Source organism: Diadema antillarum, unplaced genomic scaffold (assembly GCF_040938485.1).
Source record: "Diadema antillarum isolate AM-2024a unplaced genomic scaffold, OU_Dant_1.0 seq00000682_RagTag, whole genome shotgun sequence".
Classification (NCBI taxonomy): domain Eukaryota; kingdom Metazoa; phylum Echinodermata; class Echinoidea; order Diadematoida; family Diadematidae; genus Diadema; species Diadema antillarum.
Genome location: NW_027271587.1, coordinates 1,277,501 through 1,302,410, shown reverse-complemented (window position 1 = coordinate 1,302,410; position 24,910 = coordinate 1,277,501). Strand labels below are relative to the sequence as shown.

Here is a 24,910-nt window from a genome sequence, read left to right as displayed (position 1 = left end):
CCGGGCACGGACAAACAAGCTCCGCCCACTTGGCCTGTCACTAAAATATTAAAGCAGCGACTGGTTGACCAAGGAGTTCTGGCTTGACATGGATAAAGTATGGATGTGCTGTGTGTATGGATAAAGTATGGATCGATGTGCTGTGTGTATACATGTATACATGTGTATGTATTCGACATGCGTGCGGAGCGGTACGGTGAGTGTGCATGCTTACCTGCAGCAGGTCAGGGACGGGGTTCTGCGACATGCCGATTTTTTTTTTTTTTGTTCTCCTCTAAATGTAATGAGAATGCCAGAAAAATCTTCTTCGGCTCAAGTGATGTAAACTACGTGTATTTTGTACAAAAGGGACTGGATGTTTTACTTCGACACAGCCGAAATTCGACTCTCGTACTTCGGCTTATCCAAATATTTATTAGAGAAAATACATAGGGAAAAATTGGGACTTTTTATTTCTTTTATGCCCTTATCATAAAGGGAAAGCCTGTAGGACCATTTCCAAACATGCTGTTGCAGTGGAAATCTCTGAACACATACTCTTTCATAATTAAGCTTATGAGACAAATCTGTGTTTATTATTTTAGCTATCTTCCTCCACCAGTGACAGGGTGAATTCTCACCAACACAAAGTAAGCAACTTGGCACTAGTGTAAATTGTGTAAATGCAAAATGAAACAAAAACATCCACATACATCATCACTGCATATCCTCTACTACAGTATTTACATTATCATTTTGGAAAAGGATCAAGTTCCAATTATGACACCTCTAAGGAATCTTCACAACTAGTCCACAGACTGCCTCTTGTTCATTGACATCAGGGCGCGTTGTCTCAGCAGACGCTCTTTCTCCTCACCATCACTCTCTGAGTCCTGCAAGTCACAAAATGAAAAAAAAAAAAAAAAAAACATTTAAAGTAGTACTGTGGACCAACAGTTTTCCTTCATTATATTGAAATTTTGTTATAACCAAACAAACAATAAAAAACAGGGCGGATAATGTTGCAGCCTGAATTTTTACTTTGTTGTTACCGGAATTTAATTATAACGGGTTTGTAATATTGGGAGTGCATCGGACACAGCATTAACTTGTGAGCATGCGATATAAATCATGTAGATTTTATCACTGTCTAGACTTTTTCTACTTTTATCAAGATATCTTTTAATGACATACACAAAACATATTGTATATCCCCCCCCCCCCCAAAAAAAAGGAAATACCGCATAACTAAAATGACTTAAAACTGAAAAACGAAGAATGTTTACGTGCATTTGAATTTTGCAAATTTTGCGAGCGCCAAGATTTGCAAAATTAAAATGCATGCGAATTTCTTGTCTACACTATATGCATTGAACGCCAATGGCAATTCTAAAAAATTTCATGCCACGAAAAAGGCTGTCGGCTCCAATTTGCGAAAATTTCATGCTGCGAATATATCCTGTTTTACAGTATGTATTTCACTGCATTTAAATCGAAAAGCCATATTTAAACAGACATTATATAGATGTCGAGTTTTCTTGGGCGATGAAAGTACAGGAAAAAGCAAGAGGCATCATCTTGACAAGACATAAACCAATCCATAGAGACCTATCCATTCACTTCTCTTTGAAAAAAAAAAGCGTTCAAGAAAAACTAAAACAACTATAAAAAAAAAATCCCATAGTTTTATGATCACAAATTTTAGAATAATGGAATTGCTCTTTCAGAAAATCTGAAAACTCAAGATTGGCTAGGTTGACCCATTTCACCCACTTAGAATCCTCATATTAAATCAGGGGTTTGTCTGTTGGTTTTGTGAGGCACGGTCACATACACAGTATATCCTTTCATACTTTCCCGCATGAAGATTTTGATCTCATTCACAGGAATGGTGCCCTATAATTTCAAGGAGGATGCGTACACTGTATTTCTTACACACACTTGTCTTCACAACTTCATATCTACATGCTGGCCTTCACAAAACATACCAATTTGCAGTTACAGTAAAACACAAGGTATTCTTATCAATGTTCACACTGAATTTCATGGAATTTGAGATTGCTCACAACAGAGGTAGGGCGTCTGGTAGATCTTTGCAACTGGAGAAATACACGTCATTTCACACAAAAACATACATATTCATTATGTCCAAGTTAACATAATACATGTGCAAAATTTCTCACCATAATCATAAATAACGGAGAAGTTATGAGCAAATAAAAACAGGGTATTTTTCATCCTCGCACTGTTAAAACCTTGGCGAAAAAGTGGGTCGCGAGCGTAATGAAAAGTCACTGTCAAGCGCACTCCAGTGGGCGGTGCTATTCACTGCGTTTATCACATTCAAAGTGCGCGTGTTTCTAAGGCTAAACGCGCATCCTTGTCAGCTAGCACACACCTACTCAACTAGCTAGCTGCAATGCGAGGCCCGCTTCGATCCCGCGGCACGCACTTGCACTCGCACTGGTTTTCTCTGTGATATCATATCTGCATGCCAGCAATACATGCACGGTACTGCGCTAACTACCGTACTGCACTTACGGTTAAATACTAGCAGCTGGGCAAATACAACACGGAAAGTGAGCAACTGAGGTCGTATACGGAAAAATTTGTTGGTTTGGAGGAATTTTTACTCATTTTTGACATTCACGGTTCTCTTCCATGAGAGAGGATTCTGTGAAGCTAAACGTAATGTGTAGTCACTGCGGAACATATTCCCAGTCACAGACCGATTTACGGTCACTTACCACACGGGTTTACGAGAACGATGACCCAGTACGCAGTACGTATAGATGTCGGTCTATCCAGCGTGGCGGAGTAAAAACGCACGCAGTAGTGGTGCATGTGCATCGCTAGCTTTTGGTCTACAGATTGCATGGAGACGCGCACATGTACTCACATTACGTACCGGCAGTGCGCTATAATGTGCGAGGCTGAACATCGTACCTATGCATGCAAAACTGACTCGACTGTTCTGGAGCTTTGCGTAAGTGCGCGCCGTAACCATGAATCATGGCGTGTAACTACGTGTCTAAGACTTGTAGGCCCTGCCTCGCTTAGTTCGCTGATGCCGTGACTATGCTGACTGGGTATCTTAATCGCTATTTCGCGGGTTGATCCCGTTGAATAAGCAAAAAACCAATGCTATTTTGGGATTCAGCACCATTGAATCCTTCTACTCCAGCCTGGCGAGTTTCACAGTCGACGGAACAGCCAAGTTATAGCCATGTTTAGGCTTAACTCTGAATTTAGGTAGCAATACGTCTTGATATCTGAACTCGACATAGGACGAGAAGAATGAGACCACCACAAGCTTTCATATGATACCAAATATATGGGGATTTGTTCCTCCGATGAACCCGCGAAAATGCCTGAAAGGTGATTTTAAGCCAAAATTGTGGGTCCACTTTTCAACCAAACGCACGCCCTACGTTTGCCCATTGCCCAACACACACTGAACGCATCTGGCAGTCGTAAGTTTATTTGAAAATGCTAACACTTTTGCAACCAAAATGTGACTTCCGTGATATCATATGTATCGAAAATAATATGATAGATTTCTCTTATTGTAAACAAATGTTTTGAAGTAGTTTTATGCTCTGTAAATGCATAGAGACCTAGGTCAAAGATGACTTGTGAACTCGCGACTTGTGCGTGAATTTTGAAGGGGATGACAAAGCGCATTGCGCTACCAATGCCCTAACAGAGGTCCACGAACGATGAAAAAAAAAAAATATATATATATTGTAAGAGGTGGTCTTGCCTGAAAATGCACTCTTTTCTGGGAGCTTTCTTACCTGGGTGTCCTCCTTTTTCTGCTTCTTGTGCTTCTTGTGTTTTTTGTGTTTCTTATGCTTCTTGTGTTTTTTCTTCTCCTTCTTTTCTTTCTTCTTCACTGTCTTTTCCTCTTCATTCTCTGACCCCTGGAATAGCAAGCACAATATCCACAATCATCAATCAATGCACAGGGCATAACATAAAGAGTACTCTAAATGAAATCTATACAACAGCAGAGATGAGAAAAGACATGATAAACTGCAACTGAGAACAATTACATACACCATCCATAAAAACTCAACATAGCATGGTTCAAATACTGACAGCAGCAATACTACAACACCTAGTTTTCTTTGGCTATGTACAGAGACCAAGTATGGAATGCATGATTCTGAGTGTGTGTGAGTGTGTTCACTCCAAGAGATTGTGCAATGAATCTCCCATGCAATACACTGAACTTCATCAAATCATTAAAAAGCATGTTGCTCATTCATGTACTACAGGATGGACTGCCCACATTTGATTGACAGTAGTTTCAATGAGAAGTCTAATAGTTTTCTTGCTTGAAATTTTGTCATACTGCAATGCAACCACCCTAGAACATTCACATGATTGATGTCATTGCATCAGATTCTGGAATGTTTCAGACATAAAGCAGAAGTATCACAGGCACAACCACTCAAACACATGGAATGATAGTGTGAAGAAGATCCTGCATAATCGCACATTTTTGCAACCTCTGTACACAAACGTATCCGGGCAATTACCCCCCGGCTAAATACTGGTTAGTGGTAAGGTTAGAGTAAAGATTAGGGCTAGGATTAGGTTCAGGATTAGTATTAGGGCCAGGGGAAGGGTCTGGGGTAACTGCCCAGGGGGTAATAGCCCTAGACCCAATACATGTATTAATCTTGCTGTGCATATTCCTGAATTTTGTGTGTTTGTGTGTGAAATATCTCAGTACAAAAACACCCCCTCCCCATTTGCAACTCCATTTTTACAGACACAGTAGCAGGCAGCTTTGTCAAACATATAACTAGCAGATCCAAATGTGCGATATCATTGTACTAAATATGACGTTCAACCCAAGCAAGAGCATGGGAAAAAGGGGTAAAAGAATGGGTCAGAGAACAAGACACTTGCCTCAGATGAAACTTCAGCAGAAGTGCCCTTCTTGCTCTTCTTCACCTTTGGACTTGATTCCTTGTCCTTCCTATCATCATCACTCTCGTCGTCATCCTCCTCATCCCTTCTCTTCTTCTTCTTCTTCTTTTCTGTGGGCCTCTCCTGTTCTCTGTGCTGTGTAGGAGAGCTGTCCGGAGAGGGCTCCCTCTTCCTAGGAGAAGCAGGGGATCCAGACGACTCTCTGGCAGTCGCTTTCATCGGCCGCATCCTTTTCTCGGGAGATGCATCAGGAGACTCCTCGCGTGACAGGCCCCGCCTCCGTTTTTCAAGCTGTCTTGGAGGACTTGGACTCTCTGCCTCACTTTCGTCTTCACTCTGCTCCTGGACTCTAGACTCCTTAACTCTAGGGCTTGCTTGGCTTGGACTCTGACGCAAGGAGCTCCTGTCTTTTTTAGGTTGAGGCTCCCTCTCGGGACTACTTTCAGCTGAACTTTCATCAGAACTTGGAGGCTGACGTGCTTTTGTCTTCTGTTGGCGTCTATCATCATCGCCCTTTGTAGGAGTTTTTGGTCTGGGAGGAGTGTGCTTGCGCTTGTCATATTTCCCATCTTCTGGAGTTTCACTGCGGCGATATTTGGAGTCTTTCTTTCTTGCATCAGGTGATGTACGCCTGTGTTTCTCTGGACTTGGACTAGGTTTCCTCTTTTCAAGGGCTGAACGTCTTCTAAAGGCAGGACTTGGACTAATTCTCGTCCGCTCAGCAACTGGACTGCGCCTCTTTCGCTCAGGAGTTACACTACGTCGTCTGCGATCTGGGCTTGGGCTTCGACGTCTGCGTTCTTGACTTGGGGTTCTACGTCTACGCCCTGGACTTGGGCTACGACGTCTACGATCTGGGCTTGGGCTTCGGCGTCTACGTCCTGGGCTTGGGCTACGACGTCTGCGTTCTGGGCTTGGGCTTCTGCGTCTACGCTCTGGAGATGGACTACGACGTCTGCGTTCTGGTGTTAAGCTTCTTCGGCGTCTCTCTAGACTACGACGCCGCCGTTCTGGGGTTGGGCTGCGACGGCGTCTTTCCGGGGTAGGACTGCGCCGACGTCGTTCTATAGAGGGGCTTCGTCTTCTCCTAGGGCTAGGGCTACTTCTCCTTCGTCTAGGAGGTGAGCGTCGAGGAGATCTCCTGGGGGACCTGCGACGTCGTGGAGGGCTACGTCTTCTTGAGGGAGAGTATCGTCGTGGTGATGGAGATCGCCTACGCCTTATATCGACAAAACAAAGAAAGAGACATCATAACAAATTCACATATGTACCATCATTGACAAAAAAACACATTTACTGTAAATATCACTAATTCCTCAACATGACATTTCCCAGCATCTAACCAAGTAAAAGAAGTCCAAGTTTAACAGGACCAAGAAATACAGAATTGGACAAATGAAGAGAAATATAGGATACAAGAAAGCTCCAGGACACAGTAAACTTTTGCAAGATTAGTCAATACAATGTGCTGCTTTTTAGATATGTGCAGACTTCTGAATAGTCTATCATTCAATTCACAAATGCATCATGAGGTCACAATGAATGAAAAATAAGAGTTATTTCAATCAGCAGACCTCCTTCCTAATTGGTTTATAAGAACAAGAGAAAGTAGTTTCAATACACAGGTCTTATGTGCAAATAGCACATGTAAAGGCAAAAATGGGACAGAAATTACTTATAGACCAAAATATAGAAATTAAACAAGAAAAGAAGAATGAAATTTCATCCTTTTAACTCTAAAATTATCTAGATAGTAATATATATCACCTTCCAATATCCCTGTTGCTAGTGAGGGTGGGAAAGAGAATTATGCTGAACACAAATGGTACATCTGCTATGAGAAAAGTTTGTGTTTGCTGATTTGTTGCTGCTGCTACTGCACACCTACCTCGCCCGACCAGGTGGGGTTCTGCTCCTTCTACGCCTGCGGTCATCTGGTGAGCGGGAGCGAGTTCTAGACCTGGAATCACGCCGCTTTTTGTCTTTGGCCTTCTCCTCCTCCGACTCGGAATCAGATGAGTTTGAAAGAGATCTGCGGCGATACTGACGCTTTGGAAATCGACTCTGCTTGCGAGGCGATGGCCCACCCTTGGGCTCATTTTTTTCATCTTCACTTTCTCCTGAGCTCTTGTCAGCTGCTTTCTCCTGGAAAAACAAACAAACAGAAAAGACTATTAATAAAGCCACTTTACTGTGAAGGTGCACTCGACCGCCCAGATCTAAGGGGGCCAAATAAGCCCTCCCCCCCCCCCCCCCCACCTCAGTCTATACAATTTCAAAGTAGCCCAGGCTATGTAGGGCTAAGCAAACTTTAGTATGCTACATATTAACAGTGTCTGAACCTCAGCCATTGATGTGAAATTTCTATTCAGCATTATCAACCCTGTGTTCTCTAAATGTTTCCATGGTATTTGGCTCAGGACTCAATGACTTGTGGCACACTAGATTCAAAATTCTCTCTGGATTGAGCAGTGGTCTATGACAGGACTAACTCAGTAATATATTGATAACTTTCTTAATTATTTCCTTAGAAGAGAAAAAAAAAGAATAGTGATTATAATTTCATAAATGCTGAACCCAAATAACATCCCAGTCAGACAAGCAACCCTACACAATATGTTTTGAGGACTGATTTTTACCACTTTCTCCTCTGGCTCCTCCTTCTTGGAGGCTTCCTTAGCCTTGAAGTGAGTAGGTGGAGGAGATGCAGAGTCCTCTCTGGTTGCTATGGAGTCATCCACCTTGCTCTCCACTTTCTCCTCCTCCTCCTTCAGCTTGCTTTTATCTCTCTGTGGAGATGGTGATCTATGATATAGTGTAGTAAAAATGAATGTCTATTTAGTATTAAAATCTGTTTTACAATCTGGCCAATGTTTTCATACAATTTCTGAAAATTGTCTGACACATACCCAGAACAACATATACCATCACATAACATTAAATATCTACTCCTTCATTTCCAACAGGGAAACTGAATGAAAATAACTTTTTTGATGCATGCATGCCTGGATGTTGATCAAACATGGGTATTTTCACCCTCTAGAAATCATATGTGAATACATCTTTATCCAAGTTTCATGCTAGTCGCGTCATTCTTTTTAAGTCCACATGCAAACATTAATCATATATTTCAAATTACATTCTGTCAGCTGGGATCTCAAGGTGTCTTTCAATAATGTCTTATGTTTTACATTTACGAAAAGCAGGTGTGGCCTAGCTTGACTTTTTAGTGGGTATATACAACATAATTCATTATGTATCATTTCAAGAGTTTTGTGTGTTGATCGACAGACTACGGCGTTTGCAACACAAACGTTGCATGAGGGACATTTGCAATAAGTGGTTGTAATGGAGACTCAATTTGTTTCTGAACTCTCAGTATTACTAAACATGCTTAGAAAACAATGCTCTCCTGAAACCTAATTTCCAAGAAGTTCTTTAGTAAGTATGAAAACTTTGGTAGATTCACGCAAACTGACCTGGAGGAGTCACTGGAGGCAGAGGGAGTCCTCCTCTTAGATTTGTCAGGAGATGGGGATGGTTTTCTTTTCGAGCCAAGCCTGGACTTCCGAGGAGGGGAACGAGACCTGGAGCCACTGGACGAGCTCCCTGACGGAGAAGATGACCTTCTCTTAACATCTCTGAAAAGCATTAAAAAAACACACACAAAATAATTCAACTGTCAAGAATTCAAGGCACTGAAAAAGGGTCAACAAACTGTTGCTATAAAGTGGAATGGGTAACAAAAAAGGCCTGGAGAGTGGATGGTTTTTTGAGATGGGTTCGGATAACGAAAAAAGTCAACAAACCCTCAAAAATGGAAGTTTGAAAACAAGAGACTCTCTGTAAAGAGTAAAAGTTTATAGAATTGCTCTACAGAACATAAAAAAAAAGAAAACAGGCAAAGCTACTAAAGAGAAGACTGAGCATATCTGCTTTGAGGAAAGTTTAAAAAGTGGGTTTGTAACTTGCACATGTACATGTAGATTCAACAGATGGCATTACAGTGGGGTAAATATTGATGGCAGCAGCAGCTCAGAATGCCTAATTAATGCTCCCTCATAATAAAAGGGACTATTGCACATAAATTTTAAGCCTTTCTTTTTCTACTGACCTTTTAGGTGATCTGCGAGGTGACCTTCTTGGTGACCTACTCCTAACAGGTGACCTCCTTGACCTTCTAGCAGGCGACCTGTGCCGACGATCAGGTGACCGCCTTGGAGATCTGTGGCAAGAAAGGGAATCCAAGCACAAGGTCAATTTATGTATCTGGAGCAATCCAACATATATCAGTGACCACAGACTTTTTCTTAAACACCATGGCATGAATACACGAAGGTGGTACAAGCTTTGTCCATGGTTTAAACCATGGACAAATGTATGGAGCGCCAAGTAACGCATGGCCTACTTCGTTACGAAATCAGTCATTTCGTCAACGAAATGATCTGACGAAATGACTGATTTTGTGACGAAATGACTGATTTTGTAACGAAATAGGCCAAGCGAAACTTGGCGCCCAATACAAAACTACGGTCTTTGTAATGTTCCTTCAGTGTCAACCGATCACTGTTCAATACTGGTGAACATTTTAAATCTGAAAGGGAATCCGTGAATTAACAGCATCCGGAGGTCTCTAGTTTGAATCCCGATGGAATCCCATTTTCTTTAATCAATTTTCCACAAATAAATTATTTTCACTTCTGCTCAGTTTCCCTTTGTTTGCGTTTATTACATGAGAAAATTAAACAACTCTCCATCAAGTTCTACTCATTTGAATCAGGGATACCATGTAGCATGTATTTCTCAAAATCACAAAGAACATATATACATGTATATACCGAAGTGGTGAAATAGGATTGGAATGTTGGTCTTCCATAAAATATTTCAAACAAAAGCACACAAAATCCAGCCACATATGCAAATATGATTTTAGACCATTTTGAAGGACGCTGATGGCTCACCTACGGCGTGGACTCCTACGACGTGGGCTTGGGGACCTACGGCGGGGGGATCGGCGTCGTGACCTGTTAAGAGAATACAAAGCTTACCTTAATAATGTAAAATCTCTTTGTATCAAGTTTGCAATCACATGCAGCTGTAAATGATGACACTTGCTGTAATGTATTTGACATACCAATGACATCCCTAAAAATTAAAGCTATTGAATGTCTTTCAACATTGAGACAGGGAAATGCACGATAATCCTTGAAGAAATGTCCAGCTCACATCATACTCATCATACAACATAACATTACATCATAATCCCTTTAAAACTACTTTCTAATTCAGCAGATCAAAGTATTGATTTATCAGATGATTTATATCATGCTCTCCCACTGCACTCAAGCCAACAAGAGTACGAACCTTGATCTAGAGCGCCTCCTCTCCCTGCGCCGCTCTCTGTCCCTAGACCTGGACCGTGAGCGTGATCTTTTGTCACGGCGTCGTGGCGACGACCGCTGGCGTGACCTTGACCTGCTCCTTGACCTCCGCCTGCGATCTGAACTTCGCTTCCTTCTGTCTGGAGAAGGGGATCGTCGCTTCCTCCTCCTCTCCTCGTCACTAGCATCTTTGCTCTCCTCCTTGGGTCTGACAACACAGTAAGACACAGTGTGCTTATCACAGGTTGATTCACTACTGTACATACTGTCAAAGCTAGTACTGTATAGGCTGTTATTTTTGCATACAGATATTTTTGCAAATGAGGAGCTCACAGACATTTTCGTGAAATGTTGTTTTCGCAAATCGACACTGGCACTATCGTAATTGCACTATTACCCTAGCGCATTGCAACACTTTTGTGTGTTGTTAAATTCACAATGAAACTGTGATTTGTGAAAATAAGAGCTTCAGTATTCTCACAAACAGATACTTTCACCAATGGGGAAGTCACAGACATATTTGCGAGATGTTTTTTCTCAATTTGACACCAAGGTTATCATAAGTTAGTTAACTCTGCCACTTTATACGATCAAGATCAGCTGGCAATACTTAACAGAACTCAGTTATTACTGGAGCAAATATTGTGTGTATATGCAGTATGTAAGCTTCTCACATCATATACATCTACTTGCATATTTCTGAATGTAGTAATTTACCATCTGCTGTACTGCACTGAGTTGTTGCAGCTATTAACTGACAATACTGTGAAGACCGAATTTAATGATTCAAGCATGTGAACTCAATGAATATTCCAATCAACATATCAAAACAAGGCAATTTTGGTAAACTTATGAATTTCCTCTCATTCCTTCATGTGCACTTTTGAACATGGAACTTAAACAAGCAATTGGATTCAAGTAGCATGTGATTGCCAAGTTTGATGCTACACTACAGCTATAATAAGTACCTTGTCTTCCAAGAGCAAATACCGACAAGTACACATTCACAATTTAGACTTAATTATTGGTATTCGCTGACATTGCTATCAAACGTTAACTGTTTGGATAGGTGTCAAGTAAATATTGTCACATGACCATGCACCCTGATTGAGTAGAAATACCCTGTAGAATCAAAAGTGGTATTTCTTGATGGGTGGCAACTATAGACAAGTTGGTGAATATTTGGATTTTGCCACATGAATTCATGTATGGCATGCCGGTGAATGTAAACCATCAGTTACTTTAAGCATTAATAAAATTTTCATGCAAACAAAAATAAGCCATTATGAATTGAAGCAATTTCTGTTGTTATTGTTGAAATGTTTACTTTTTCCTGGCTGGCCCTGAAAAGGGATAGCAGCCACTTCACGCAATAAAACAGCAAAAGCAGGATACAAATTTTGTTGCCACTGGTTGCGTTCTACAGGTTACTGTCATGTGAAACAGAAAACCAAACAGCAACAAATTGAGCCATGTTCTTCATGATAACTTGCCTAATCTAAATTACTTCCACTTTAATGGACATAGAAGAGAGTGGCATACCTCTGCTTTACGGAAGGCTTGACAACGCCAACTGGTGGTGGGGAAGGTGATGATCCTTTGTCCTTGGGCTTGGGAGGAGGTGAATCAGACTCAGATCGAGATCGAGATCGCGATCGCGATCGAGATTTAGACCTAGACCTGGATCTGGATTTAGATCTAGATCTAGATCTAGATCTAGATGCAGACTTGGATCTGGAAGGCGACTTCTTCTCCACTTTGATCTCCTCAGCAACAGGAGGGGAAGAGGCGGGGAGAGGTGGCAGCGGTATTTTAGACGTGGCATCCTCTTTTTCCTCCTTGACTGGCTCGACCTTTTCAGGGCGTGGTTCCCAATCCCACTTGGCCGATCTTGGTGCAGGTCTAAGGGAAGTGAAATTGGCATTGTCTCTTAATGTTGGTCATTTAATGAGTCCAAGCTTTTAAAGCAACATCTACACTTTGGTCCAATTTGTAAATACATGACCAGATCTACCATGTCCTCCTTTGGCTATCTAGCACATGCTCATATGTTTTTAGAGATCATTACAATTCCTGCCCACTTTCAGGTTCAGGCAACTATATCAAAATTTCATTTCCTATGCAGTTGACTAAATTTCTTTCTGTGGTGTATTCTTATTTCAAATCATTCACTTTTTACCTACAATAAGTTAAATCTGCAGGTTACATGGCTTTTCAGTGACAGACAAAACCAATTTCCACCTATAGATGCAAAGCTGGCTCTAAACAACATATAACATGACAGTCCTAACCATAAACGAATTTCTCTGTGGAATGCACCTCGGTTGCATTCATTACCATTCCAGCGCACCTGAATATTGTATAAGGATACCTTGTACCTATGCTTACCTCACGTTGACAATCATTTGTTTGAGTGTTCATGTGTAAGGTTGTTTCACTTTTTTGGCAGTCAAACTATCAAACAAGGCACAGAGGCAAGTGAGAGTTCGGAATTTTCAGATTTGAGAAGGTAAACCCTGTCACTACAAGGACATATAAAAAAAAAAAAAGCTAAAGAGTGTTATCTCATCAGCTTCCTGCTAGCTGCAAGGCTCCTCATGCAGAGCAGGTGCTTCGGTACACGTATGCAAAACCTAAAATATGCGCAGCTTCAACTCTCAAGTTTATTGACCCCATGTGCCAAAACAATAATAATAATAATAATAATAAGTAAATACAAAATCTCCTTCAAAAATTCCTGGATCACTACCAAAATTTAATCATCAGTTCCTTCTGTCATTATTGACTTTTCCTTTAAAGTTTCATCCAAATGCGTTCACAACTTTTTTGAGTTATTTTGCACACAGACAAACGAATGCCGACAAAAACACAACCTCCTTCCTTGGCGGAGGTAATAAGAATGTCTTCTATTTTTCAGTGCCTCATATGCAACCAGCTTGCCCAGACATTTCACTTGCTGTATGATTCAAATTGGCTATAATCAAAAGTAAACCTGAACAACTGAAAAGTAGACATTTCATCAGAATGGGACATAACAAGAAAACAGTGAAGGAATTCAAATGGTTTCACAAGACTCTGGTAGAAGCGACCACATATAAATGGGCGATACCATTACCTCACACATCATTCTCTGACATTAATGTACATATATCTCCACTGAAATTGCACTTCAAAAGAGGTGCAACTGTGAACTTGCAGACAAACAAAGGAGCCAGAATCAAAAGGAAGAACTATTCTCAGTGGTAATACCAAAGTGATGTGGTCTGATTGTATTAATTGGCGACTGCGGTTACGATGGCAAGGGCTAGCAACAGGTGCTGCTTCAAAAGAAACTGGATAAACATGCAACGGGGGCCACCTCTTCCTATTCCATGTCCCTATCCAGGTGAATCTGCATGGAAACAGTTTGACACAAAATGACAACAACGAAAGGAAAGAGAGGAAAGTCAACTTACATGGCTTCCTCAGCTGTCCTCTTGTCCCCTCCACCATTGACATCCTCTGCTGCAGGTCTCGTCTCCTCTCTTTCTCTCTCTCTGTCTCCATCACCTTCCTGCTCATCTTTCAGTAGTCGTAGCTCTGTCTGGATACGTTCCTGCTCTTGCTGTAAAAGGAAACAGAACACAACTTTGTTAAATCTCTCAATAACCCTGGTGTATCAACTGTGATACAAGTACATCAATCTGAGTACCCGGTATATCATTTTGCAAAATTGCAAGAAGTGTCAATCAAATCTTATTAAAGGACAAGTTCACCTTCATAAACATAAGGATCGAGAACATGCAACAATATTAGTAGAACACATCAGTGAAAGTTTGAGGAAAATCGGACAATCGATGCAAAAGTTATGAATTTTTTAAATTTTTGTGTTGGAACGGCTGGATGAGGAGACTACTACAGCTTGTGAGTCATATGCGTACAACAGTATAAAGAAAATGTAAAAGAAAATTCAACATATTTTCACTTTTTTCGCATAATAAAAGAGCACTTGACTTGCCTCTTTCTAAGGGCAGGGGGAATAATATTACCCATAACATTTGTCGGTAACGATTCAGGGGAATGTGTACTTTTTTCAAAAGATGGAATTTTGTGAAATTCTCTTTATATTTTCCTTATATTGTTGTACGCATGTGACATCTAAGTTGTGCATACACTGCAGTAGTCTTCTCATCCAGCGGGTACTGTACAAAAACTTCAAAAATTCATAACTTTTGAACGGATTGTCTGATTTTCCTCAAACTTTCAATGATGCGTTCTACTAATATTGCTACATTCTCTCAATCCTTATGTTTATGAAGGTGAACTTGTCCTTTAAAGTCAAGACTGATTTCATATCACATGTTGCAAGCTAGAATGATGCGCTTCTTGCGCAGTCAACTGGAATACCTCTGCTTCTTACGCAGTTACTATATCTACAAATATAAGTAGTAATGATAAATACTAAATTATCTCTAGTGCCATTTTGTTTCACCAAGGCTGCAGGCCACGGTGAAATAAAACAACACGAGTGATAATTTAGTACTTGGAGATCATAGTCTAGTACTGGTGCTTCAATAGAACATGCACTAGTTGTTAAGGTAAATCGACCCTCACTATGAGAGTAGCATGGAGAGCAATGTTATACTTTCTGGCCACCTGCTGCCTATGCCCAAACATGGGATATCCACATTAGAAAACTAGAAGTGAGGCTGAAGTGGAGTCTAGGAAACCCTGTGTACCTGTCTCTTCTTGATCTCTTCCTTCTTCTGCTCCAAGAAGGCAGAGGGGATTCCAGCGATGTTCTCCTGTGCACTGGTGAGGTGCTCCCACAGCTCTGTCATGAAGGCCAGGGCATTCTTAGCATTCAGGAATCCTGTCAGGTTGATTTGCATGTCCTTTGGATCTGGGTGCTGCAAGATGAGAGAAGTGCATAACCTATTGGCACACAAATCATCCATCAGAAACATCTTTCTACACTGCTTTTGACTATAATAGCATAGTTCTTTGTTAACGTCTTTCTGACTTATCTCAGTATAGATGTATTTGTCTTCAGATAAATTCCCTACTTTCCACTAAAGCACAATACATTCTATAAAGCATACACTTCAAAATAGATTTAAAGGCAATTTCTTTTTCAGTTTTCTTTGGACCCCTGAACTTACCTTTTCCAAGAGATATCATAAACACCTGTATATCAAGCCAAGTGGTTCCACTCACATGACTGTGAATACCAAACAACTTGTCTTGAGGATAGATAAACCCGAGGTAGTTACTGAAGAAAATTCAACAATCAACTTGTCTAATTGATTTTATTTTAATGAGCAACATGAGTGCATGTATTCATTATTTGCTTGTAATATCTACCACACCTTTTGAAAAGCAGATCATTTCTTTTTGGGAGTGTTGTGTCTCTAATGTGTACATTAAAACATTGACTGAATTTGTGATCAATTTTTGCCACAACTAACAATTCAGTCACATTACAAGAAACTGTCACATTCTTCATAGAATGGAGTGTCAGTGTTTGGTTATCAGTCTTGGGCTTCTGCCTGGATTCATTACAAAATTTGAAAAAAGAAGAAGGAAATAACAAACATTGTTTCCATACTCAAATCCTAAAAGTGAACTGCTTTTGTAGACTAAACCTTCCTTTCCTATTTTCTAGCTCATCACTTACCTTGCTCTAGTTCCAATTCCCTAATCTAGGAATGGGAGATTCCAGACCTTTCTTTGTCTCTTTGTAGACTTATAATTACACTTCACACACAAATAGGACATTTATACTGTCAGTGCGATTTGTCAAGTTTAAAATATCATCTTGGGTAGGCATTGTATAAACAAAGGTTCAGATATTTCTCAGTGTGACTGCTTTGGTCTTGTGTAGAGATAAAGGAAAGTCTGGAATTCCCTGTAAAATTAATGGAGCAAACTTCTGTGATATCTTTCTACTGAAATATGCCTACATTAGCCACTTAGCATGGCAAACTATCAATACATAGCTAATCAACTGAAATGGCAACAGTCCACATGTTTTAAATTTTTTATGCTTTATACACTGTAGATCCCTGATTCATAACTCATACATGTACATACTAGTATGCTTAAACAACTGTGAGAGAAGTACAGCTGTATGTTCCCTTGGCTAGCACATTGTGTTCTTCAAATGATATCACATTTTCTAATTGGTGATAATTTATATTGTATGGGCTAGTCAAATGCCAGTCAGTGATCGGACAATCATGGTAACTTGATAGGGGACTAGCTGTAATGTTCTTCCTCAGACAAAACATTTTCAGGTAATAAAGAGGCAAGTAAAGTAAGCAGCACATAATAACATTGGGGCACCTTATTTACATTGTAGGTATGCACTGCATAAATGTCTGATGCACACACCAGTAGATACTTTAAGTTGAGCTGTGGGCACACTTGGTAATGTTACAAAAGTAGCTACCTTTAAAAAAAAAAAAACTCAAACTTCATGGTATATGTTGCTCTCTATGTACTGTGAATAATCTATACATCATATAACAGATGAGGATTTTGGTTATCAGGAGGATACAGAATGTTCTAACTCAAGGGTATGAAATGCTATTTCAGCCAAGGGTACACATCACCCGATTTCATCTTGGAATGTGCTATATCAATAACCTTTAAAACCCTTCAAACAGATAATTCTACATGTCATCAAAAAATGCTTCTATGACAATTGCTGTATGTTCTCATAGCCAACACCACATTTTTTTTTAATGGCTTGTACCTTGTATTCTGATGTCTCATAACTTCCACTATCACAAGTGATATCATGATATCAGGCCTTTATCACAAAAATCAATAAGGCTGAGTGACTCTGGAGTTTGGATTATTTGTTCAAATATGACTGTCTCGCATTAACTCATTAAGTAATATTACTCTTCTTTTTGCGCATATTTATATTCTTAAGGAATATAACATTAAATGGAAATTACTATTTTTGTAACCCCCCTTTTGGAATGCAAATAGAAAACATATTTTCTTTAGATGTGCCTTGCTGTTTAGCAACCCCCCCCCCCCAATACCCACCAAAAAAAAAAAAAAAAAAAGTTTAGTTTTACCCAAAGATGAGTGTAACTTTAAAGACTAGACATTTCCCTGTGTTACTGATTGGAATCAGCATCTTCATAAATTTCATTTGGACATGCAATGGGCAGAAGTTAACAGTGACAGTGAAATAATTTTCAGAGAATGTGGCTATTCAATACATACTTAACATACTTATTCAATGCCTTTTGTTTTTAAAGTGTTCTGTTCTTGACTGCACAGCAAAACAAATGTATCAAACTACTGTACCTTGACCTGGACCAATTTCACTGAATATCAACATGTATAAGACACAACCATGTATCAAACATGCATAGACTTCGGCATGTTGAAGTCACCATTAGCACAGTTTTCTCACACTAAAATTATTTACACACATAATAGACAAGACTAGGGTAGTCAAGTCAATATAAATTTACCACATCAAATTTTAGTCTGCTTCTTACTCATCATTAGTCCTGTAGAAGACTGTTGACTCAGATGTATTACTGTGTAGTGGTGGTGACTTCAGCATACCATTTTCACTGTCAATACATACATGAATTACACCAGATAAGTATTTAGGACAAACCAAAGCATTGGCCAGAGGCAATGCTGAATATATTCCTGTACCGTTTGAGAGAGAAATCCATGTCGCACGCATCTGATGTCTTTCTTTTACACTTTCTGTCGTTGCTAGGAAACCGCTATGAGAGAGGCGAATCCCTAGCAGCCCGAAATATAAGGGGGCGCTTGCACGGCATCGTGGGGGGTGTGTGAGCGCATATTATATCAAACAATCTGAACGTGAAAGATGAAAGTCAGCAATCAGCTTACCACAGAATGAACAGATTTAAACTACAAAAGCTGGTATACATATAGAGTAGCATGTTTTCAAATCATTACTACATCTATTTTACCCTCACTATACCATAATTTATGCAGCAGTGTGGTCCTTGATGACAGAAATAAATGTGTTCCAACTTTAAAATTCACAGAGAAACTTACAAATCATCTATCATAACAGGAATGTGGGTAATATGACTGGGATCTCTATGAGATGCATTTGACCAGCTGAGAAAGTATGAAAATATTTGTGAAAAGGATTTCATCATCAATGGCTTGCATTCCATTACTAGAAAGCAATTTAGTGCTGCTGAAAAATCTGAAATGAAACAATTCATTAATCACACAAATCCTAATAACCTGAGTTTACATGAGCAAGTAATCCATCTATGTTTGTTCAAATTAAAGTGGTTTTGTTACCAAATCTAATTTCCTTTGCCAAAGCTCAATTAAAAGAATAAATTTGCTCATGTGAAAGTGTGCAGTACAGTGATAAGACAAGAACCTCTGTTTCAAAACATGCTCAGACCTCCATACTCACCTGCATTGTAGCAAAACCCAAGCCAGGTAAACCCCTTTCAGACTAACTTTGCCAACTAGTTACCCATGGACACCTGGTAATTGAAACTAGAGAATTCAGAGTATTACCAGTCATAAATTTCTCAATCTTTGCCTTTCAAAACAAATGACAGCAAGGTTTCATTGGTGTTTAACAGTATTTTACTGTAAGAGCTTTCCAAACTAAGTATCATATCAAATCAATTTTAACAATCAGGATTTACTTCGGTGGAAGGAAGGAAAAGAAACATCTTCCGTCGGCGTTTACACAAGAGTGAAGTGAAAAGACTTTTAAGACCAAAAACCTTCAGTGGGTGCACTTAGTAAAAATGGTCTCATCTGAAAGGAGTACCTTTGTCACACACACAGCACATATTGACCACACACACATGCAATCATCTTAACACTGACAATTGCTGAAATATATCAAGCTGAATGACATGCAGTCCCACTAATCTTACCTTGTGTTGCAACATATTTTCATGCCGTGTCTTTGTCTGGGTCAAAAAAAGCTTTGGTCAAAGAAAATTACGACAACTGTATACTTTCAGAGCATACACCAGTAGTCTTACCTGTTTTCACACTTGAAAAAGGCAGTATTCTTCTGTAAATATTGTAATTTATACATTATATTATAATCTATATCAATGAAAGGACTGGCCTCGACTAGCCTGCACGCTATTGCCAGATTTTTTTTTGCTAAACTATATCTTAACTATTAATTGTTGTGACTTTGTTGATGATGTTTGTTTGTTTGGTAAATAAATCTCATTTCAAATTTCAAATCAAATTTCAAAGTATCCTATCCCTCTGTAGCCTTGTGCCAAGGCCCTTTTGCTGTATGGTGGTGAGGGAATGGGGGCAAACGAAGCGAGCCCAGCTGGGTGCGAAAACGGTAGGGCATTTTGAGATCTGGTTCACATCCATATGTTAGCCCCTAGAATTATAAATTTTTGCTCCCTGATTTTGGGATTAAAAATCTACCAATCTGCCTGTCTGTCTGCACTTACCCGATTTGCATGAGGTGAATGCATGCCACTGACCTCTAAGGATGGTCAGTGATGCATGCAAATGGGCCAGAATACCAAGACTGAGGATATCAGCAGCACGCCTTTCCATTGGTCCACCAGAAGTAGAACCCATCAATATGATTATTCAGAAGGGTGGTCATGAATAGTAATGTGCGAAGCAGATCTAAAAAGGCCATCGCACTGTCATGCTCAGCTGGGCTCACTTCACTGGACTGTTACAGCCATCATACAGCGAGAGTGCCTTGTCAAAAGGCCAGTCCCTCAACTGTTTTAATAGCAAATAGGGTATTTTGGTGTTTGGGATTAAAGGATTAATTACTGGCTACATTTACCTATCAGTACTTCATCCTTTTCCATTGATTGCATTTGTACTATTCACAACTGTCAATGAACTTTATGCTTTGACATGTGAGAACATGTTCAGTTCACACAATATCAAGTCTGTGTCACCAGGGCCCTGTTTTATGAAGAGTTAGAATTGATTATAGAGTTGATTTCTATGATAAGTCTATGGCAGCCTGTGTGTTAAGGAAATTTGAAATTGATTTTATCCTTTGATAAAACAGGGCCCTGATTTGAGCACGGTTTCATCCTATCATATCCAATCAAGTCTGACTGAATATGAGTTGTACTAGCATTGTACACCCAATGTGTTGACCACATAAGACTTTGTAACACTACAGAGAAAAAAAAAACCCCAGTTGATATCAAACAAGACAAGAGTTTCTTGTTGAACAGCAACTGAACAGATTTGGGGCTGAAGGCTATACACCTATCTTACCTGCTTTATGTCCTTGTCGTTCCAATGACTTACCTGTGAGGACAAGAGAGTGGTGAGACATTCCAACACTGGGTGGCACATCATTTCTTTAGAGAAATTCATGCACTACACGGTAATCTTACCTCTCACCTCTTTTCACTGCGCCCATTGATCACTGACAGCTTTTTGGCCGACTCAGACAGAATGATGCCTCTTGGATAACTGATGGCCCGCCAAAGTCATAGGGTGAAAGAGCTTGAAAACCATTTTATCTTTTAATCCATCATTATCAGTATTTTTTAATAATCATAGCAGTATTTTACATCTGCTCACGTAGGCCAACTCCTTGTTGAGGGTTTTAATGAGGTTTATTGATTTCGGCAGTTGCCATAAATCTTGTTGTTGTTGTTATTATTGTTGTTTATCTGAATAGTGTATTAAGTGTCATGAATGAATCTTGCAAGAATAAGTGAAATGCACATTGGATCAACAAAGCTTTTCACCTTTACTTTATTTTCTCCAGGAGTAAAAAGTGTTTTGTGATTATAAAACCCATCTATGCACTGACGCTACATGCAGTAGACTTGAAGTGTTTGATCAAACAAGATTCGTGTTAGCAAAGACATGGAATATCACTAGTGATGAAATGGTATTCAAATCACATCTTTCAGCTCAGTGGGTTGATTTTAACAACTAAATCTAAGAGTATACTATGACATGAGAGTTGGCATGAAAGCATGCCTTAATCAAACACTGCAGAGAGGTGAAAACACACACAATACCTAACCACATACTCATTTCGCAGTCACATCTACCACTCACTCAATTCAGAAGATCACATGAATGTTCTTGTAAACACCTTAATACCTGTCATTTCTTGTCCTTTCAACAACAAAAAAACACACAATTTCACCACAAAAAAAAATGAGGCCAGAGGTTCTTATCAAATATCACTGTACTTCAGACATAGAAAACAAAGCAACGAACACAAAATTGTGAAATGTCTGTTAATGACTAGATGGAAATGCAAGGAAAGGTATACGGACCTCCTCTTCCAACTGGTTAAAGATGAATTCTATGAGGACATCATCTTCCACTCCAAGCATATCTGTGACCTTGTTGGTGATCCATGGCTTCAGTGTGTCCAAGTTCACCTTACTCATGCTGACCTACAGAGTAACAAACATACACACTGTAAAGCATCCATTTCAGACAAATACGCAACTTGTACACAAAAGGAAGCATTGCCCTCCAGAAAGAACAGAACATTACTAAATTTCAGTTTCTTCTCAATTCCTTTAAGCAGAAGTATTTCCTAATGATGTGATACAAAATGGAAACATTTTACAAATCATTTTTTGTCTAGCTCTCGTACTATGAAAGATTAAATAATGTTGCTTCAATAATTCTGTCAACACAAAAATCCTTTAAAAGAAAAAACAAATTGCAGAATGCCATCTCAGTTTGACACAGCACCCCATTTGACAAGCATATCTACTAGAATTCAGGAACTACATGTACATATACATTGTACATGTACACGTAGTATGTCACTTTCGATTCAACTTTACAATGTATGTCACTTTCGATTCAACTCTATCTTATAAATAAATCATGTACCTTGGAACACTGACTTGCAATGTACGTAATTTATCACACTGAAATCGATAACACGATGTGAAATGCACATTTTACATCTCATGTCCAGTACACATACCTTTTTCTCAAGAATTGGATTGAACTTGAGTGATTTAAGGAGTTTCTTCTTCTTGTTGGTGAACCGATTATCCTGGTCGGCACTTGTGCCCTGAAGCAGGAAATAAAGACAATGTTCTGATTTTATACATCTCAACTGCACTGACTCCTTGTACGCTTCAAAGTGAACATACTGTATTTTCCCCTAAACAGAAACCTCTTTTAAAGGACAAGTCCACCGTCATCCGTATACATGTGGATTGAGTGAATGCAGCAATATTGATAGAATACATCAGTGAAAGTTTGGAAAAATCGGACAATCCGTTCAAAAGTACAGCTGTATCTGTCACTGCTGGATGAGAAGACTACTACAGTGTATGATGTCACATGAGTAGAACGATATAAGGAAAATATACAGAGAATATTATAACTATTAATTTTTTGAAAAAAGTGCAAATTTCGACAACTTGTGTGCTAACGTATGTTACGGGTAATACTATTCCCCCTGACTTCTGAAGGAGGCAAGTCAAGTATTCTTTTATTATGCAAGAAATGTGCAAATATGTTGAATTTTCTTTATAACGTTTTACACATGTGACATCACAAGCTGTGGTAGTCTTTTCATTCAGCAGTGACTGAACAGAAACTCAAAAAAAAAAAAAAAAAGAAGAGAAAGAAAACATGCATGCAGTAAAATTTATAAGGCATACTCGTGAAATAGGCCCCACTGCACTACTGCATGTCCGGACTGCCTGGCTTGCCTGTTAACACTCGCGAATTCAGCCCCATCGTGTGGCGTTCAGCAGTACCTAAGCATGGCGGCGGGGCTTTTTTCCACAGTAGACCCTTATAATTTTTTGTCATCGTGAATGCGGCCCCACCAAACCATGGCGGATTGGGGGGGGGGGGGGCACACTGCGCACACATGCCCCCTCTTTAGATCTACTCTTTGTTAAAACAAAAGAAATAAAAAGAAAAAAATGAAATGAAACTTAACCCGGAAGCAAAGTAGCACCAGAAAATTTTTTTGCGCCCCCATCCCCCTCAACCAAATTCCTGTATTCGCCCCTGCAATTAAAAAGGCATTTAGTTCACTCGCAATTGATACAGCAGCAGGATTGATTTCCCCCCAATCTTAGCAGGCATCTTTCGTCCTTCCTTTCTCCCATATTTTTCCTTCGTTCTTTTTCTTTCTCCCTTTTATTCTCAGAAAGACTTCCTAATGAATGTCCCTCGACTAATTAATCAAACTATAAATAGAGGGTCTACAACCTTAAATAACCTAACCCTATTTAACGTTATACCTATGGCTATAAATTCAATTAATGCTGGCTAGATAACTTGCCACGCACACCGCAGTGTGGGGCCGGGCCAATTTCATGATTTTGCAATTAACACATAACTGCGAACCTATGTATCCTAATGTATCTTCAATCTTAATGTATTCTAATGTATCCAAGATGACCATGATGACTGTGGAGAAAAATATAGAATTCTAATGGCTAAATTTTCAAAACGTGTAATCCACAGACAGCGCCGCCTGCAAAATACACGTGCTGAAGGATTAGCCCCATGCACACCCAATATACGCATGCCTTTAGCATGCACGCAGCTATGCACAATACGCTGGGACGCGGACCATACAGAATATTGTACTTGTACGATGTACAACGAACGCCGTATTGGTTAGTACTGGTTGGAATTAGCGTGCTTTTATTTCCGTGTTATTACTCTTATCTTACAAAGCACACCTCGATAAAAAAATATTAAAATGCAAAGCACAGGTATAAGATGAAAGGTAACAAAAACAACTGGGATCCATCTCATGCACATAAATGTGAAATCTTACGCGGAAAAATCCAGCGTCTGTCATGATTCCGTCCTTTCACCGCTTTCTTGACGTGACGTACTGAATGCGTCTGGCGCGCGTGCGTGTGTAACGTGTACGTGTGTGTGTCGTGGCGAGCGTGCGACGCGCGCGCGATGTGATAACGATGATCGATGGATAATAATTGCGATCGCCTGATGTGCGCTTCCTCCTGGTGGTCGCGAATGTAAATGACTCGGTACATACATTACTCAGGTCCCCAGTACTGTATCCCAAAAGAGGGCGTAAGATACGAAAGGTTGAGATAATATCCCAAAGAGTTTTTTGTTTTTTGTTTTTTTCCTTTTAAAGGGACTGTACAGTACTGGTTGAGGTAGGGATTCATGTTTTGAACATTCCTAAGTGAGATAATGAAAAGCCTCTTATGAAATATGAAAGAGCATGTAATTTTAAGAAGGATTCAACGTTTATTTGATGAAAATTGGTTTTCAAATGGCTGAGATATCCAAAAAAGTGCTAATAATAAAAGGCGACATGCCCCAACTTTATTAGTATCTCTTTGTTTCACCTTGTTTTTGGATATCTCAGCCATTTTAAAACCGATTTTCATCTCATAAACTTTTGATACCCCTTAGAACTGCATGCTCTTTGACATCTCATAGAGTGGTTTCTGAATATCTCGCAAAACGTTAAAAGCTAAATCTTCACGTCGACCAGAACTGTACACACCCTTTAATCATCCTCGAATGGAACTGTGAGAGGATAAGCTGCTTTACTATTTGAAATGACCCAAGAGCGTTCTGATATAAGCTGTCTCTGTCATTCTAAAACGTTGTAGTTCAATAACAACTTTACT

At 39.7% G+C, this 24,910-nt stretch overlaps 1 protein-coding gene across 3 annotated transcripts; it reads right to left on the bottom strand.

Moving 5' to 3' along the window:
• Positions 1 to 468: 468 nt before the first annotated feature.
• On the bottom strand, positions 469 to 24,128 carry LOC139737096 (uncharacterized). 3 transcript variants are annotated; one of them, XM_071647772.1, is made up of 15 exons: positions 24,076 to 24,128; positions 22,249 to 22,338; positions 21,578 to 21,700; positions 15,020 to 15,190; positions 13,757 to 13,905; positions 11,844 to 12,203; positions 10,285 to 10,509; positions 9,882 to 9,944; positions 9,035 to 9,145; positions 8,400 to 8,561; positions 7,560 to 7,725; positions 6,809 to 7,065; positions 4,900 to 6,139; positions 3,777 to 3,902; positions 469 to 872 (listed from the first exon to the last, which is right to left on the bottom strand). In XM_071647772.1, the coding sequence occupies exons 1-15, from the start codon at positions 24,097 to 24,099 to the stop codon at positions 786 to 788; spliced, it is 3,354 nt and encodes a 1,117-aa protein (XP_071503873.1). In that variant the 5' UTR covers positions 24,100 to 24,128; the 3' UTR covers positions 469 to 785. The 3 variants fall into 3 exon arrangements, with proteins under 3 accessions (XP_071503873.1, XP_071503875.1, XP_071503874.1); XM_071647774.1 differs by lacking the exons at positions 22,249 to 22,338; positions 24,076 to 24,128 and adding an exon at positions 17,970 to 18,137 and having other exon boundaries at positions 21,578 to 21,668; XM_071647773.1 differs by lacking the exons at positions 21,578 to 21,700; positions 22,249 to 22,338; positions 24,076 to 24,128 and adding an exon at positions 17,970 to 19,350.
• Between the last annotated feature and the right edge of the window lie 782 nt (positions 24,129 to 24,910).

Coding starts and splice junctions, on each gene's coding strand:
- LOC139737096 (XM_071647772.1), bottom strand. CDS start 24,099: ATGACAGACGCTGGATTTTTCCGC. Junction 10,510..11,843: donor AAGCCTTCCGTAAAGCAGAG/GTATGCCACTCT, acceptor CTGTGTTGTCAG/ACCCAAGGAGGAGAGCAAAG. Junction 3,903..4,899: donor CTGCTGAAGTTTCATCTGAG/GCAAGTGTCTTG, acceptor TTGCTATTCCAG/GGGTCAGAGAATGAAGAGGA.